General features: G+C 40.8%; 1 protein-coding gene across 2 annotated transcripts in view; it reads left to right on the forward strand.

The window, feature by feature from the left end:
- The window catches only part of ttbk2a (tau tubulin kinase 2a), a 45055-nt gene extending 29407 nt beyond the window's left edge, over positions 1-15648 (forward strand). Inside the window, exons 5-16 of one of the 2 annotated variants that reach the window (XM_030126117.1) lie at positions 2864-3004; positions 3437-3541; positions 4029-4094; positions 4200-4292; positions 4378-4503; positions 7458-7615; positions 7751-7958; positions 8051-8274; positions 8650-9205; positions 10017-10355; positions 11138-12108; positions 14865-15648. In XM_030126117.1, the coding sequence (XP_029981977.1) occupies positions 2864-3004; positions 3437-3541; positions 4029-4094; positions 4200-4292; positions 4378-4503; positions 7458-7615; positions 7751-7958; positions 8051-8274; positions 8650-9205; positions 10017-10355; positions 11138-12108; positions 14865-15315 (3438 nt within the window). In that variant the 3' untranslated portion in view covers positions 15316-15648. The remainder of the gene's footprint in view (positions 1-2863; positions 3005-3436; positions 3542-4028; positions 4095-4199; positions 4293-4377; positions 4504-7457; positions 7616-7750; positions 7959-8050; positions 8275-8649; positions 9206-10016; positions 10356-11137; positions 12109-14864) is intronic. The other variant, XM_030126118.1, reaches the window with a different exon arrangement.
- The last annotated feature ends 2721 nt before the right edge of the window (positions 15649-18369 follow it).

Here is an 18369-nt window from a genome sequence, read left to right on the forward strand (position 1 = left end):
AAAAGTGTAACAAAGAAAATTAATCAATAAAAAATAACAAATCTAACAAATACAAATAAATAAATGCAACAGAGAGTTCAGTCAGTATTAAAGAATTGTTTATAAATAGCCAAGCTGTTAGAGCTTTTTTTTTTTTTAAATTATAGATAAATTCTAAAGATTTAATATAATTTTTAAATTCCAATAGGAAGATTTTAAAACTGGGGTGTGTTTTAGTATGTTTATTTTTATGTATATGAAATTTTCCAAATAAGATGAACAAATTTACAACAAATCACTTAACTGCCTGTGTAATGTCTGATTTATTTATTAACATCATTACTATGATTTTACATAAAACATGCTTCAAATGCTACCAATAACTTCACCCAATTCTAATTACATTTTTTTTTTTTTTTTTTTTTGGGAAAGACACAGTACATAGGCTGAAAGCTGCCTTGTTAGCCCCGCCCCAAAAAACACAAACAAACAAACAAACAAAACTTAGTGTTAGTTACATTCCTCAGTGTATTCTAACATAATTCGATGCCTGCTCAAGTAGCTAAGTGGCAAATGGTTGGTGAACATCTGGTAAGAGGTTCCTGAAACGTACAAAGAGAATAAAGAGTATTGGTACTGACTGAAGCCAATTCCTAATGTTAGCGGTGAACTGTCTGTTTCAGAACACTAGTTTCAGTTCTTTAACGGCTGTTTGACACTTCACCAGCTGCCCTGGCTACGTAATTGAGTTGGCATAATACTGATGGATGTAACGGCAGCTATTACACTGTTAACTGTATGACAGACTGGACAGGACAAGTAGTAACACTGTTCTTCTATATTACTTTTTTTTTTTTTTTACAGTTCCACATAAAGCTATGTATCTAATATAAGGTTATGTTACATTAACATTAACTAATGCTAGCTGTGGCGAACTCCATCTTTCCTACATTGCACGTTAGCTAAATGCTTTAAATCAAATATAAATCTACTCCCATTAAAATCACATTAGCCCTATCAGCCCACCCACGGGCCTAAAAAATTATATTAATATTCATCTACTATAAAAATATAATAAATCCGGACAATGGATGTTTTTTTCAACTTTTGCTCAAAGTTTAGACCCAAATGTTAATAAAAGTACATCAAAAGTGTATTTTAGTGCAAACTTTAATGTTCAAACATGATTTTTAATCTTTGTGGGGTGAAATCTACACTATTAAAAAATCTCCGACACAAACAATTAATTTATGCATATCATCGTCAATCCACCCGAAAAAAAACAGGCGAGGATAAAAAATTCTAATTTCTCTTTTAGTTTGTTACAGTTTACTCAGGCACAGTAATAGATCCAATATTTTAGACAATGGGAATAGATTCTGTGAGGTCTGTAAATGTCCATAGACACCAAGAACATCCATATGAACCTTATTATTGTGAAGTAATTCTTCATTTACTTTGGGTATGTCTGTTTAGGCGTTTTTCCCCTGAAAATATGGTCAGGGTTTAACAGGTTAAATGTTATTTCAGTGTTATGGCAAGAAAATTAACTGGTTTGGCCAAATAATTTCTTTTTTATTTTTTTTTATACTTTATTTTTAACAGATTTTACATTTTTAAACAAACAGACAGTAAAACAAAAAAGTAAAGACATACGAAACAAGAGACGTCAACAAGCACAGACAGGGCCGTATCAGAACGGAAAATACAACGATAAAGAAATGGGTCAGTGAGTCCCAGTGTTCTCCCATCCTGATCTGAGGGTTGAGTTAGTTTGGGTTTTGTCCTGTTTCAGTCCATGTCAGATCAGTCACATATATTCTCATGTTGCATCAGATCATGTCCTGTACACCTGCTGACAGAATTACATCCATCATTTTCATAAACATTTGTGCACATTTTCCTGGAATGCATATTTACACATGTTGATAGTAAAACACACAGATGTTGACATGTATGTGTATTTCTCATGAGAAAAATAAGGTGTTGTCCTATTGGGGCGTCACATCTTCTGGGATAGACGTCCATTTGAGCCAATAATTAGTAAATGTGTCCAAATTATGGTTCAAGGAGAAAGTTAGTTTTTCCATATTTTATATTTCTTTAATAATTCCAATCCATTCCTTCTTTGTTGGGGTTCTTCGTTCAGCCATTTTCTTGTTTTGGCTTTTTTCCAGGCTGCCAGCATTATATTAATCAGGTATTTGTCTCTAGAGTTGACTGTGGGTGGTAGATTTAACAAGATAAACTGTGCAGAAATCATGTTTAATCTCAAACCCCATTATTGTGTTAATCATTTTCATCATTTCAGTCCAGTAAGGCCTAATTCTTGGGCAGTCCCAGAAAATGGCCGTATCATTTCATATCAGTTGTATGCGTGTCTAAAACTACATTTTGGTCATGATTTGGCTTTGGTTTTGACCACTACACTACCAAACATTGCTGCCAAATAGGAAAACCAAACATATGAAAAGATGTGAAAGTTGGTATTTGTCAAACCTTGTGGCATTTAGAGGCCTGTGTTTTTTTTGTTTGTTTGTATGTTTGTTTGTTTTTCAAGGTTCAAGGTTCACTTTATTGTCATTACATGTAGTGTAGACATGAAAACGAAATCAGTACTCAGGCCCAGCCATGTACATGGTAAAATCCTATAAAATGAATCCTATATTAAAGATAATAATAATAATAAAATCTGATAATAACAGTAAAAATCTAAAAAAATAATAATGAATAAATATATATAAATAAATACTACAGTGCAGGATTTAAAAAATAGCAGCATGTTAAACCAGAATAAAAACAGCAGTGTATTTCAGCAGCAGCAGGATCAACAGTATTTGTAAACAGTTTTTGGTCCAATCATCTGTTTTATGGTCCTCCACAGGGCCGTAACCTTGCAGACCTGAGGAGGAGTATGACCCGGGGGACGTTTAGCATCAGCACTACTCTGCGTTTAGGTCGCCAAATCCTGGAGGCCATAGAGAGCATCCACTCTGTGGGGTTCTTGCATCGTGACATTAAACCGGTGAGTCACAGGGAGCTGGCTGCAGCACCCCATATTTACTGCTTAGTTGTCTTTTTATTACCTAGCAGTTTTGTTTTTTCTACATATTACTGGCACTTGGGAATATTTTATTTCTATTTTTGCTGGATATTGTTTGTTTGCACTTTTTATTATTGGGTGATGGTATTGTTGCTGATCAAGTAATTCCCTTATTTTTTTATGTGTTGTGCTTTCCAGTAAGTTGGGTTAGTTTTTGGCTGAATGCCCGAAATATAATGGACTGTAAATATCCCTTGCCATTCTGGCTGCTGTTGTAAATTATAATCCACAGGAAAGAAAATTAATCTCATGGTGATAAATATAGATAAATGAACATAAAATTTGATCACACTTACATTTCATGCCTAATCGATTTTAGTTTTTCTAAAACGTTGTCTCTTGTCTCTGCTTCAGTCCAATTTTGCCATGGGTCGTTTTCCAAGCACTTGTCGAACCTGCTACATGCTGGACTTCGGTTTAGCTCGCCAGTTCACCAACTCTTGTCAGGAGGTCCGACCTGTGAGTGCCCCCCTTTTTTTAACTTGGAGTAGTTAATACAGAAATTATTATTTTTCAAATTGACAATTTTCTCTGTTAGCATTGTAGCAAATACTGTCAGTTTGTTGTTTAGGTTTGAATTTACCAGCTATTATTGAAAAGCTGTAATATGTACACTCTAAACTACATGCTGATGTCATAGGTCAAGTAGTCTAATGTCTCTCTACATCTGCTTGATGACAGGACGTTAGGAAACACATCATAAGGTGTTAATATGGCAAAGTGATTTTCAAAGCACATTTCACTGATGCTACATGATGAAAAAAGTCATGGTTCAATGAACAACTTGATCTTATAACAAATACCCTCAGACGTTATGTGTACATGTTAAATTACAAAAAAATGTTCAAATACATGTATATATTTTTTTGGGTTGTGGCACAGAATCTTTGAGTTCAGCAGATTTACCCTATAAACATGTGATACTGTTTATGTTTTTGTTTGTCAGCCCCGTCCAGTTGCAGGGTTCAGAGGAACAGTCCGCTATGCATCTGTCAATGCGCATAAGAATAAAGTTAGTATTTGTCTGCCGGATTCTTTCTATATGCAACATACACTTCCAACTTTTGACATGCAAACAACCAACTCAACTCAATTCCATTCTGATGTGAATCTCCAGGAGATGGGGCGTCACGATGACCTGTGGTCCCTCTTCTACATGCTGGTTGAGTTCTTGGTCGGTCAGTTGCCGTGGAGGAAGATCAAGGACAAAGTAAGGTCATTCAGTAACTGCTGTCCTCACGTCCATGTCACTGTGAGTGATGAGAAGTGACGCATATGAGTTTGTTCTTTGACAGGAGCATGTGGGGAAACTGAAGGACACCTATGACCATCGTCTGATGCTCAAACACCTGCCGGCTGAGTTTGGCGTGTTCTTGGAACACATCTCCAGCCTCGACTACTTCACCAAGCCTGACTACCAGGTGACAGGGGGCTCCTCTGGGATTAGGAACAGCACAAGTTGGTCAGGGTTCAATATAGACATGTTTTATCCAAAGGATGCCCATATAAGGGGCTTTTTACATTCATAGATGACATTATAATAATAATAATAATGAGGGGTTGGATTTTATATAGCACTTTTCTAGACACCCAAAGAGCTTTACATTATTGATCCATTATTCATTCGCTCTCACATCCTCCCTCTGGTGGTGGTAAACTGCATATGTAGCCACAGTTGCCCTGGGGCAGACTGATTGAAGTGTGGCTGCCAATTTGTGCCTACGGCCCCTCTGACCACCACCAAACATTCATACGCATTCATACACCAGTGTGAGTGGCACTGGAGGCAAGGAGGGTGAAGTGTCTTGCCCAAGGACACAACAGACTGACTAGGATAGAGCGGGATTCGAACCACCAACCCTTTGGTTATTGGACGACCCGCTCTACCACCTGAGCCATGGCTGCCCCTAATGAGTGTTATGCTCCTAATGAAATATTTTCTCTGCACTTTCAAATAATAGAACAGGCTACAAGGAACATTTTTTTAGCACCAGTGTTTAATTTAACATTGAATAGAAAACAGACGTCTGGTGACAGAGTGAACATAATATTCCATAATTTTAAAATACAGTCCAATTACATTATATCGAAGAACGCCATTGAGCATTACTAATTTTGTTAAAATAACAGCCATCAAGATGATTAAAAAGATGTTGCAGTGTATTTGAAATGATTAAAAGGTGGTATGAAATATCACAAACAGAATCATTAATGATATTCAGTAAATGTGATTCTAACTCAGCATGGTTATGCCCTTGAGGCACCAACTCGTTCATTGTCTTTAGTACTGTGTCCCTGTTTTTTTGATAACTCTAAACTGCTCAATAACACTTTTACAACAGCTCATTTATATTTAGTTCTCAGCTTTTTGATATATACTGTACTGTACTATATACTGTATACTTCCGTGACTCAGAGCATTTAGGCTGAAAACACACAACACCCAGCCCATGTAAACATGAGCACACATTCAGTAAATGTATTCAGTCATTTATCAAAGTTTCAGGACTAAACAGTAACAAGATTGATATTGACATGTACAATTCACAAATCGGTATATCCTTACAAATTGAGAGACATTACAATGATATTCATAAGGTGGTATTAACCATGGTTAAGGCTGTGTATGACTTTCATCACCAATTTTTCATCAAATCTGTAAAACCTCAGTCATAGCCGAAGAATCAGGAATCTGTAAGTCTGTCTGTGATTACTCACCTGAATCTCTTCCCTCATGGTGAACAATTTCGAAGTGTACTCCACCATAAACAGTCCATTTGTTTACAGAGCCAATATGTCAGTCGAGTATTTTTGGAAAATCATTGCGACGTGCATTGTGGGAAGTGGAGCTCCACGCAGCCGCAGTAGCAAGAAGCAATGAAGCCGTTTCCGTGTTTGTTGCTGATGCGTCCATAATGCAGCTGCGTGGAGCTCCACTTCTCACAATACACATCGCGATGAATTTCTGAAAAAACCAAAGTGACCTACCGGCTCTGTTGATAAACAAATGGACTGTTTATGTTGGAGTACACTTGGAAATTGTTCACCGTGAGGGAAGAGATTCAGATGAGGAATCACAGACAGACTTACAGATCCCTGATACTGAGGCTGTGACTGAGGTTTTACAGATCTGATGAAAAACTGGTGATGAAAGTCATACACAGCTTTAATGAGAGACCTTTTCAGATGTTTCTCACTGAAGACATTGGGTGGGTTTCCATCCAAATATATGTAGTTTTCTTTTTTGGATTGTCAGAAAATCTGAAAATCTGAAACTGACTTTAGCTTTAGTCCCCAGAACTGAACCTATGGTCTGGATCATATAACATGACAGAACCCTTTTTGTTAAAGCCAGATCTAACATTTGTTTCTGCTGCTCTTCATACACTGTAGCATTTCACTGTTGTTTTTTTTATTTAACCCTTTCATGCACGAATTATGAGAACCTTAGTCAAGATTTTTTTCTTCAGTGTTTAGCCATGAAAAACACAATGCGATCGAGTTTTTTTTTTTCTAGGGAGTTACAAAAATATCCATGCATTTAATTTTTGAAGTAAAGAAACGTGTTTAAAACCCAATATCAGAGAGTGATATGAAAACAATGAAATAAAAACATTTTTAATGCTGCTAATCTGATGTCTTCTCACATTTTAACATATTCTAATGCTAGTAATTACTCACTTCATGGAGATAATATTCAAAAAAACCCTTCTTGTCTAACAAATAACAATTGATTTACACTCAAACATGTTAGTGCAGATCAGGTTTATCAAGAACAGTAAAGTTACAGTAATGATCTGAATTACAGTGTATGGGATGGTGCATAAGCGTCCACTGTGTTGGCTGATATGGAACTAAAACAACAAAACCCATGAATATACAAGAGAACAGCTGGAGAAGAACTGTCCACTGGAGTGGACAGTGCATGAAAGGGTTAATATGACATTATATTATGACATTGTAGTTTGCTGTGTTAATACAGTAATTGTTGCAGGCTCCTCATGCGTCCACACATACAGACACATATTATTAACTAATTATGTTTTCATTGCACAGAAATATAAAAACTTCTAAAACTGTAGCTGGTTGGAAACAGATCTAATGTGTGTGTGTGTGTGTATGTGTATATATATATATATATATATATATATATATATATATATATATATATATATATATAGAGAGAGAGAGAGAGAGAGAGAGAGAGAGAGAGAGAGAGAGAGAGAGAGAGAGAGAGAGAGAGAGAGAGAGAGAGAGAGAGAGAGAGAGAGAGAGAGAGAGAGAGAGAGAGAGAGAGAGAGAGAGAGAGAGAGAGAGAGAGAGAGAGAGAGAGATTGTTCATGTTTTATTAATATTTATTGTTGTGTTCTTATAGCTGCTGATGTCAGTGTTTGACAACAGCATGAAAACTTACAATGTTGTTGAGAATGACCCCTATGACTGGGAGCGGACCGGCACAGATGGTACCCTGACAATCAGCGCCAGTGCCACTACACCCCAGCATCATACCCGTCTCACTCCAGCACACATGGGGTACGTTTTTAATTGATTCATTTTTCAGTTAAAGTTGGTTACATGTTTTTGCTGTTTCCATTGTGTTTATCTCTTACCGATACCCTGTATCTTATAACCCCAACCGTAAAATGAATACATGTGTTATTGGACTAGTATGGCCAATGCCTCTCTGATCCCTGGTGACCTGATGAGGGAGAACACAGATGAGGTTCTGCAGGATGAGCAGCTCAGCGACGTGGAGAACAATCCTGCTCCTGAGCGCCTGCCGGGCTCTCCCATCCATCATCACCGCAACCAGGAAGCCGACGTCTGGGAGGAGCTTGATCGTAACCGCAATCGCATCAGGACTGCAGTCTGGAAGGTAGACCAGACATGAAAACACACAGAGCAGTTGGTTTTACCTCCACAGAATTAATATCTGACAAGACATTCATCGGTAATGGATTCCCACAGGCTGGAACGGAGGAGGAACATAGCAACAACCAGGGAAACCAAGGCCAGCAGAGCCCCTATGCCGGGCCCAGTCTGGGCTCCCCAGTGAAAGTGCACTCAGAGGTGGCAGCTTCAGATCGAGACGGCCCTCTGCTGAGGAAGCTCCGCAACATCCACAGCTTTGAGCTGGAGAGGAGGCTGGGCCTGGAGTCCAAGCCCAGTCCAGAGCGCTTCCTAGAGGCCTGGTAGGACTAGGATCTATGTCCACAGTTCATCTGAGTTCTTATAGTTTTGAAATTGTCATTACTTTTTATTTTCTATTTATTTATTTATTTATTTTTCAGTTTAGTTTTAGTTACTGTTAGTTTTCCAGGTATTATGACAGGAAAGGATGAGGATGAGAGAATGCATGACATCAAATATAGTCTATAAAGCTAGTGAAGAATGAAAACAAAGCTGATCTGCTATTCACTTTGGTTTGTGTTTGATTAAAAAATATTGTTTCTGTCATTTTTATCTTTTAGTTAACTAATTACAATTATTTTTTCACTGTTGGTTGTAGTTATTGTTGAATATACCCTATAGTTCAACTGTCTCTCTAACTTTTTCTTTCCGTCCAGCACTACCAAGCAGCACCTTGGATCTCAACAGCAGGAGAAAGAGGCCGACGGGGCTGCGATCATCCCAGTAACTCAGGGTCAAGCGCTTCCTGCTGGAGAGCGCCCTGATCGGGTCTGGCACTACGACGAGGAGTTCCTGTCAGGTGGCGGTTCACCTAAGCCAGCGTCCCCTGGATCTCTGGAGCAGGGAGAGGGGGCAGCCAGCAGTGGGGGCTTTGTGGCCCTTAATCTGAGTTCTGGGAGGCAGGACATTGACTCAAGGGAGTGGGTCATGGTGGAGCAGCCCAACGGTTCAGCAGGGGCTAAGGCTACCACCAGCCCATCTGAGGAGGAGGAGGAAGAGCCCGAGGTGCTCCAGCCGGGAGAAAATTCTCCTGGGTGGGGAAAGGGCAGTCCGAGCCCTAGCTCTGGAAAAGGTAAACGAGAAAGCCTGGCTTCCTCCAAGGGGAGTGCAAAAGTGGACAAGCTGGAGCTTAGTGTGGGCCCTGCAGGGGTTCTACCCCCTGTCACTCCCACTAGTCCAGCTGAAGCTCTGGCTGAGGGAGTACTGACTCAGGTAAGCCCTGTGCATTTTAATGGGACATCTCATAACATGACATACATGATACTGACTATAGTCAGCATTTTACACAGTTAAAAAGCTGCACAGTCAGAGTTCTAGCTCTAGAACTTCAATGCAAGTATCATATGATCAGAAAATCACCAGCTGCATCTTGCTCTAGTTTGAGGCTAAATGTTACTGCTTTATGTCTGCTCGCTTCTTGGCGTGTGTATATTGTGTTAGAAACTGTTATTTACTGTCACAGTTATATACTTATTCTATCACAGCATGGGAGTAAGGAGAGCTTATGGCTTTGATCTGGCATTTACTTTGCTTTTCGACTCATGCATATTTTATCTCATTTGCAGACATTTGCTATATGTTGGGTTTTGTTGACTTCAGAATGGTTCTTTTTTACAAAATCTGTTTTGGTTTACTTAGTTTGCACAGCTATTTTGCTTCTTTGCCAGTCAACCTACCCAATGAGGGACATTTTAAGTCCATCATAAAGCACTTTGAGCGGCTCGTTCCACTAAAAGAAGGATGAATGTGCTGTCCCCTCACTCACTCCTACAGGCAGAACCACTGCCTCCCAGATGAACATTTACACTATCTCCCAAAAAGTACCTACCTTGCCTTTTTCTTCCTCCCACATCCCTAAAGATTTAATTAGAATCTTCCCGTCGCTTTACCTGTTTAAAGCAACTCTCCATCGCGCTCCTCACTCATGCAGGGCTGCTTGACCTACCTCACCATAGTTCCACCATCTTCTCACTCCCTCACCAATTTTCCTCCACCTCCCAATTCTCTCCTTCCCCTCTCTTAGTTCCCCACTTCTCCTCCGTCACTGCCCGAGGAGGTTGCAGCCCGGATGTCCAGCCCCATCCCTCTACGTTCTCCCAGCCCTCACACTCTCCTGACCACCCTGTCGGACCCGCTGCACCAGCGCCAACTGCCGGGCATGAGGCGCAGCCAATCTGCCGACCATCAGCAGCAAGAACGCCCCTCCTCTTCCTCTTCCTGCCACGCCTCCCTACCACTACCGCCAAACCCCACCCCCGGCACCCGCTCACCCAGTCGTAGGAAACTTCCGGCCATCCCGGCGGGTGCTTCCAACACCAAGTTTCCCTCAGTCATACGTATCACTCGTGCCCAGCTTCAGCAGGTGATGAGTCCGTCATGATCCCACAACCTGAACCCTCCTCCATTCAGCTTCCTCTTGTTTAGCACACGGCTGGCTGTCAACATTTTTGTTCTTTCCTTTTTTCTGTTTGAGTTGCTTATTTTTTGGCTTCTTTGTTTAGTTGGCGTTGTTATTGTGTTGTTGTCAGGCAGCTCTCTCCAGAAACCATGAAGGGCATTGTGCAGGCCAGACAGAGCATGGGTCAGATGTGTCCTTGTGTCTGAACGTTCTTGTGATCTGAATAGGGGTGTGTGTTTGTCTGATTGTGGCATGTGTGTTTGGAATGTCGAGTCATGACTACAGGTTGCATGATCTCTTTTGTTTCAGATCGTCTTTGTCCTCTCTATCTTCCTCTTTCTCTCTCTCTCCCTGTATTTGTTCCTCACCCTCTCTTCGCTGAAGCCCCCTGCGAAGTTGCGTGAACGTTTCCTGTCCTACTTGCTGGTTTAGTACTCACAGCTTGACTGACACTGCCATAGCACTTGTGTGTTTCGGTCTGATAATGGTAGCTATGGTATTGCATGCTGTTGCCAAACTAATCACCATTTATTACCCCATATTACATACTGTATATCTTCTCTTTTACAAACATCTGCATCAGGCTCTTGCTACAGAACTACAGCACTACTCGACATGTTGTAGTCTATCAGCAACAGGCCCTTGACAATTCGTATATTATTCCCATTTCTGTTGCAGTCTGCTTCTGTAATAACTCCTGTGTCTGTGTCTTCCCTCCCATGTCTCCACCTCCCCCTCCCCTGCAGCTGACAGCTCAGCGTCCCTCTGTGCTGTCCTCACAGTCAGGATCAGACAGTGCTCCACAGTGCCTCCTTCTGGAGAGGCGTGGTGAAGCTGAGGCTGAAACTCAGCACATCCAGGAGCACACAGCGGACATCAACTCCCCCCAGGACCAACTGCCCACCCATCCAGGGACTCCCACAGACCCCTTGGCTGAGACGCTGGTCAATGGAGACAGCCACACCAAAGCTCAGAGCCCCGTGCCCAGCCGGGTGTCCTCCCCCCGTTCTCCCCGCTCGCCACGCTCACCTCCGCCACGCTCGCCTTCCTCTCCACGCTCTCCTCGCACTCCTCGTTCCCCCCGCAGCCCTTTGTTCGCCAATGGTGACCCCTCACCCCTGGTTGACAGCCAAAAGGAATTAACTAATTTTCCCAAGCTGAAAGACACTGAGAAGGATTCGACCCCCTGTGCGACGGAGCTGCAGCTAAAGGAGGAGCCCATTGGAGAAGTGAACCATGTTCCAGAGCAGTCCACTGGTCCAGCCTCCTCTCCTCCTCCTGCCCCCCGTAAAGACCCCAGCCGCAGACAAAGTCGCATACCTGTGCTTGAGCCTTCTAGCCTACTGGAGATCCCTGCTCCGGGCTCCGCCAAGGAGAAGCTCCTGCAGAAGAAAGCCAGCCACCACGGCCCGGTCCCCTCTCCCACTGCGTCACCGTCCCTTTCTGACAGGCGTGGTCCCATGGTGGCCTCTCTGGCTCGGGACCCGCTGTCCTCCACCTCTGACCGCTCTCAGGAAGAGGACTCCCTCATGGGCTCCCGTTCTGACCGGCAGGGCGATGACGCTCCATCCCTCTCCTCCTCCTCTAGCCCACTGTCCCGCAAGAGCCGGATCCCTCGTCCGGTCCATCCCGCTTCCTCTGCTGAGCAGCTGGCTGCGCAATTCCTGCCACACCCACCTCCTGGAAAGCCGCCTTGCCGCCCCACAGTGGAGGGCAGGTAACTTGCAACCGTAAATTAGAAACAATAGCTTTATTGTACTCAAAGCATTAATACTGTGAAAGAGTGGGCACGAAGACTTAACAAATACAGCTCTGGAAAAAATAAAGAGACCGTTCCAAATTTCAAGACCTGAACTCTTTTGACCATCTCTGATCAAGCAGGAGTTCCAAACCCTAACCCCTAAATACTTTACACCTATTTCATCATGATAAACAGAGGTACATTTTCTCATAGTTGAGCTTTCAGAAAATAAAGAATCAACTCAAAGTAAATACCGACATTTAACCCTTTCATGCATGAATTATGAGAACCTTAGTCAAGATTTTTTACTTGAGTGTTTTTATTCCTCTTTAGGCATGAAAAAAACAATGCGATTGAATGTCTTTTAACGAGCCTTTTTTTTGTGGAGTTACAAAAATGTCCACTCAGCTGGACACCATGTGCTGAATTTGTGAAGCAAAGAAACATGTATTTAAATCACATTATCAGAAAGTGATATACTGTGTGAAAACTATGAAATAAGAACATTTTTCATGCAGCTAATCTGATCACCACCAAAATTAAATCATTTGTTCCTTGTGCCAGTATCAACATTTCCTGAAATTTTCATCAAAATCCTTCCATAACTTTTTGAGTTATCTTGCACACATACAGACAAACAAATAAAAAATCTGTTGCCCCCGATCACCACCAAAGTTTCATCATTTGTTCCTTGTGCCAGTATGAACATTTCCTGAAAATTTCATCACAGTTCATCCCCCTTTGTCCCCCCAGATCAAGACCAAAATTAAATTTTTTGTTCCTTGTGCCAGTATCAACATTTTCTCAAAATTTCATCAAAATCCCTCCATAACTTTTTGAGTTACCTTGCACACAGACAGACAAACAAATCAAAAAATGCTGTTCCTTGGCGGAAGTAACAATTAGCAATTCATTTACACACAAACATGTTAGTGCAGATCAGGTTTACCAAGAACAGCACAGTTACGGTAATGGTCTGAATGTCAGTGTATGGGATGGTGCTGTGTTGGCTGATATGGAACTAAAACAACAAAACCCAAGAATATAGAAGAGAACAGCTGGAGAAGAACTGTCCACTGGAGTGACCACTGTGCATGAAAGGGTTAAAGTGATCAGACTTCAGTTGATTTAGAGTAAATACTTCAGCTTCAACATTAGGAACTTACTACTTCTTATTCAAACCCTTGACAGAAAGCTGAACAAAGTATGACAGAAGTTATCATAACACTGCACAGCACATAGTCATTAAACATATTAGCTCAGAAATATTTCTCCACGCATGCCAGCTAGCTAGGGGTCTAATAAGCATTAATGACTGACTGATGTGATGTGTCATAATCATAGCGGAGTTTCTAGTGGCTCAGAAGTCATGTGGGTGTGAGTAATGGACGCAATATGCTTATGTCGTGGAGACAAATGGATCCCCATGTGTAGATATGCATTTGTAATGATAGAGCGGTATTTCACAGAGTTGTCCACAGGTTTCTCTGTGGCTTAGGTACTACAGTACAGTCCCAGGCAGGGCTGTCAATGTGTGTTTGACAATGCTAACCATTATCATTACATTAAATATAAAAAAAAAAGTATTCATCTTCTGAACAGCTTTATCCTTCAGAGGGTTACAGGGGTGCTGGAGCCTCCGCCAGCTACGTTTTGGGCAAAGGCAGAGTACACCCTGGACATGTCAGTTCATGGCAAACAAGTAATTAATTAATGAATTACCAATTAACTTATTAAGTGCATGCCTCTGGATAGTGGGAGGAGGCCCAAGTACCCAGAGAGAACCCACGCAAACACGGGGAGAACATGCAAATTAAAAAAAAACAAAGTTGTAAATTTCACATTACAGTTGTGTAATGCAGTTGTGTTGTGTGTGTGTGTGTGTGTGTTTGTGTGTGTAGAAGTGATAATCTCTTAATTTTTTCCAGAGCTCTATACCAGGGCTGTCAAACTCATTTTAGTTCAGTTCCACATACAGCTGAATATGATCTAAAGTGGGCCGACCAGAAAAATAATATAAATAATAGGATAAGAACTGATAAATAAGGTCAACCCCAAAGTTTTTTGTATGTTTTTGAGTTGAAAAAAATCATGAAAATGTTTACATCTACAAATTGTACATGAATATAACATGAACAAATATGAACAACCTGAAATTTTGTAAGAAAAATAAGTGCAATTTTAACAATATTACACCTTAGTTCATTTATTTACACATGAGCATCACAACGTACACATCACAGTGCATCTACTAATACGGAAAAGTTTTAGTAACAGGCAGAATGTTGGTACAATTCCACTGACTTCTCTTAAGACATTTTATTTACATTTTTTTGTAAAAGGCTAGTTTGTAAATGTAAATATTTTTTATGTAATTTTACTTTTCTTACACTTAAACAGAGAAAAAAATTGCAGTTTTCATTATTTATAAGTTATTATGGTAGTATTTTACTGGTCTGATCCACTTTAGATTGAACTGACCTAAAATGATTTTAACATCCTTGATTGTTAATATCTTCAGTGTAATTTTTGCATTTCATTAATTCATCCCATGGGTCGGACTGGACCCTTTGGTGGGTCGGTTTTGGCCCCTGGGCCGCATGTTTGACACCTGTGCTCTACACGAAAACAAATTTTACTTTGTGGTAATTATGAATTTGGCTTTTCTACATAGTTCACTCATGCCTTCATTATGTGTTCATTCATAACCTGGCCTTTTTGTACCCATTCAGACTTAGGCGTTACCGGATTCGAGCCGGCAGCAACAGTGACTCAGACCTCCTGACATGCCTTGCCCAGCTGGTGCACGGCTCCCGCGGCTCCCCGCTTCACCACCGCTCCTCGGCCCAGCACGGGGGCTCCAGGATGGGCATCTGCAGCCTGACCAGCTCTCCGCACCACCACCGCAGCTCTAGTGCTTCCCCACGTAGCTCCTCCTCCCTGCAGCGCTCCGTCAGCTCCTCTCCCTCCCGCCACGAGCACCGTAGCGGCGGAGGAGGAGGGGGCTGCCTGGGCCGCAGCCGCTCCCCTCCCAGCTTCTCCGGTTCGCCGCCTCCCCGCCGCTTCTACCCACACCATCAGGAGACTTGCTGCAGCCGCCAAGCCCGCACCAGCCCCTTCCACCTGTCCAGGGGAAAAGGGTGCAGTCGAGAGGGCAAGTACTCCAGCAAGCTAAGCAGATAGTCAGCCACCAGGCCACAGCAGAGGATGGGAAGACTCCAGGCAGGATAGGGTGAAAAGCCTGAGTCTTCCTGTTTTAACTATTATACATCCAAGTCCCATTCTTTTACTATTCTGTCTGAACATGCAGGGCTGGGCGATACGACGAAAAGTATGATTATAATAATAATTTTTTCTACAATGATCAATACTGATATTCAGAACTATATAATTTGAGAATGCTGCCATCTCGGTAATACCTGAAAGCTAAAGAAGGAGGGTTTAATTGGCTAAACTTCAGAATCACTTCAGAAGGGAGCTTTTTTTTTTCATCCTCTCGGTATGATGACAGATGTAGATCTAGATCTGAGCTGTCAAACTCGTTTTAGTTCACGTGCCAGATTCAGCCAAATTTGATCTGCAGTGGGCCAAACCAGTAAAATAATAATATAATTATATATAAATAATGTCAACTCTAAATTTTTATTTATGTTTTAGAGAGAAAAAAGTAAATTTACATTATGAAAAGGTTGACTTCTACAAACTATTCTTTCAAAAGATGTGAATAACATGAATAAACTGAAAAAGTAAGTGTAATTTTAACAATATTCTGCTTCAGTTTATCATTTCCACATGTACATTATAACTTACAGATCACAGTGGATCTACAAATACAGAAAACATTTAATAACAGGCAGAATATTGTTAAAATTGTACTTAATTCTCTTAAGACATTTCAGGTTATTCACATTTTTTGCAAAATTATACTTTGTTTTAGTATAAATACATGAAAATATTTCCATTTACAAAGAGACAAATTTGCAGTTGTCATTATTTGTATGTTTTTCTGATAGTATTTGACTGGTCCTGCCCACTGCAGATTGAATTGGTCTGAATGTGGAACCTGAACTTGTTAATGTCTGTTAATGTCTTAGTGTAATTTTTACATTTCACAGATTTATCCCCAGGGCCGGACTGGACCCTTTGGAGGGCCGGATTTGGCCCCCGGGACGCGTGTTTGACACCTGTGATCTAGATGGATCTGAACTTCCTCGTTTGAAACAATGATTGTAGCCATTTGAGTATAAATCTCTAAACTTTCAAGGTGTACAAAGCAACATTTAATCTCTCAGCACCAAGTGGAAACCAAGTGTCAGAAAGTTCCTAGAATGTCCACCGTGACCTGGCTCCAAAACCAAACCAATCCCGTAGACCTCAATATTTAAATGTCCAATTAAATGACAGTAGATGTAAACCAAAAACAGTTTTGGCCTCTACGAGTGTCTGCTGTGTGAGCTTTGATAGACAGTTGGACATTTGGACTTTCTGTTATTGAAATAATCAGATTTCCTCATCAAATGAAAAATGGAACTGTATGTGAGATAAGATGTTAGATCTGTCCACACGTCGAGTAAAAATGCCCAAAGGTTCACATTGTTTTCCTATTTTGAGATTGCGTTATCGCTCAGCTCTACTTCTAGAGCTTTTCTTCTGTTTCACACTTTCATCTGTGCCCACCTTTGTGACATGCCAGCATCCTCAATTTATATTGTGTATATATTAACACGTTATACAGTGAAATAGGTAGTTGACACTTTCAACACTGGCTTCTCAATGCAGGAACTATTGTAAAACATTTATCAGTAGTTAGTCGGGCCTGTGGGCACAAAATAAGTCAATTTCATGTTTCTTTTTCTTTTGCCCATCCTGCACTATGATATATAGTAACTTATTTATCCCCGGTGTTAATGCACTTGGAATTAACTGATTGAATATCAGTACATTAATCACAACTTGATCATAGTTTGGCCTGGGGTTAACTCGGTTATCTCCTCTGTATGTGGAGATTGCAGGCAGGGTATATTTCTTTAAATGTAAATGCAAAAACCCTAAATCTGTGTACAGCTGTATTTATTGAGATATTTATTTTGATGCTTATCAGTGCTTACAACTCCTGCCCTCTTCTGTCTGATGTTGGTTGTATAGTTCTGTGTCACTTCTATTTATGTTGAGTGTAAATGAAAGGGATTCCTCCGTAGAGACCCTTAATACAATCATGTAAAGTCTGCGAGGACACACCTTTTTGTGCCTACTGTGTTGCTAAGAGGGAACCTAATGTCACAGCGTATGACGAGATGGCAGGACAGATTTGTGAATCTGAAGACATCGATGGAATGTGAGTTTCTAGTCGTAGTAATAGTTGTAGTAGCAGTAGTAAAATTAAACAACACAAGGTATGTTACTGATCAGTAATATACAGACAACAGATGTTTGTCTCAGCGAGTGCCTTGGCACTTTGGGCAGCTTGAGGATTCACTCTGCTGTGTTTGTAATGAGAGGAAAGGAGCCAAAAACAAGACTTGCATTTATTGTGCCAGCAGTAACTGTACAAGACAACCCTTTTCAACAGTATTCTGTTATGTAGAAAAGGTAGCAACACCAATGTTTGTTAGTCAAACAGAATTGAAGCAACAGTTTACTTGAAGACAGACAGTAGCTATTATTTCTAATGACAAAAGGAAACGCTGTTTTAACCGTCCTGCGTGTGCGAGGTCAGTAACAGTAACTTCAGTTACCATGAAACTTTGAACAAATGTGAATTTTAGACCTCAAAAACATTTTGTCAAGTGTTCTAATAAAATGGAGGCCATATGTACATACAGTTGTCACACCAAAATGACGTTCCATGCCTTCATGTACAAGAATGTGATTTAGTTCTGTTCCTCCTGCACTGGGGAATATGTTTTCTATAACGACGTACAGTATGTTTGTGCACAAGGCATAGAAACAGTTGTATTATTTGAAAACCATAGTCCAATTTGAAGTAATCACCCAAATTCTCCTCTACAACCTCTTCCCACTCCTCTGCTTGTAAGATACTGTAAAATAACTCCAGCTTATTTCCAGTGCTACTCTTTGCATGCTTAACAGACAAAAGAAGAAAAAATTGGCAATCACTACTGAATAAAAGGCTGCATACCACTTTCTGTTCCACAGCATCTGTCTTGTGAAGATTCAACAGCAGCAGGGACTTCATTACCTATTGATCGAGATCTCTTTTAAGTTTCTGTGAACCTG

The sequence above is a fragment of the Sphaeramia orbicularis genome, chromosome 22, assembly GCF_902148855.1.
Source record: "Sphaeramia orbicularis chromosome 22, fSphaOr1.1, whole genome shotgun sequence".
NCBI classification, from domain to species: Eukaryota; Metazoa; Chordata; class Actinopteri; order Kurtiformes; family Apogonidae; genus Sphaeramia; species Sphaeramia orbicularis.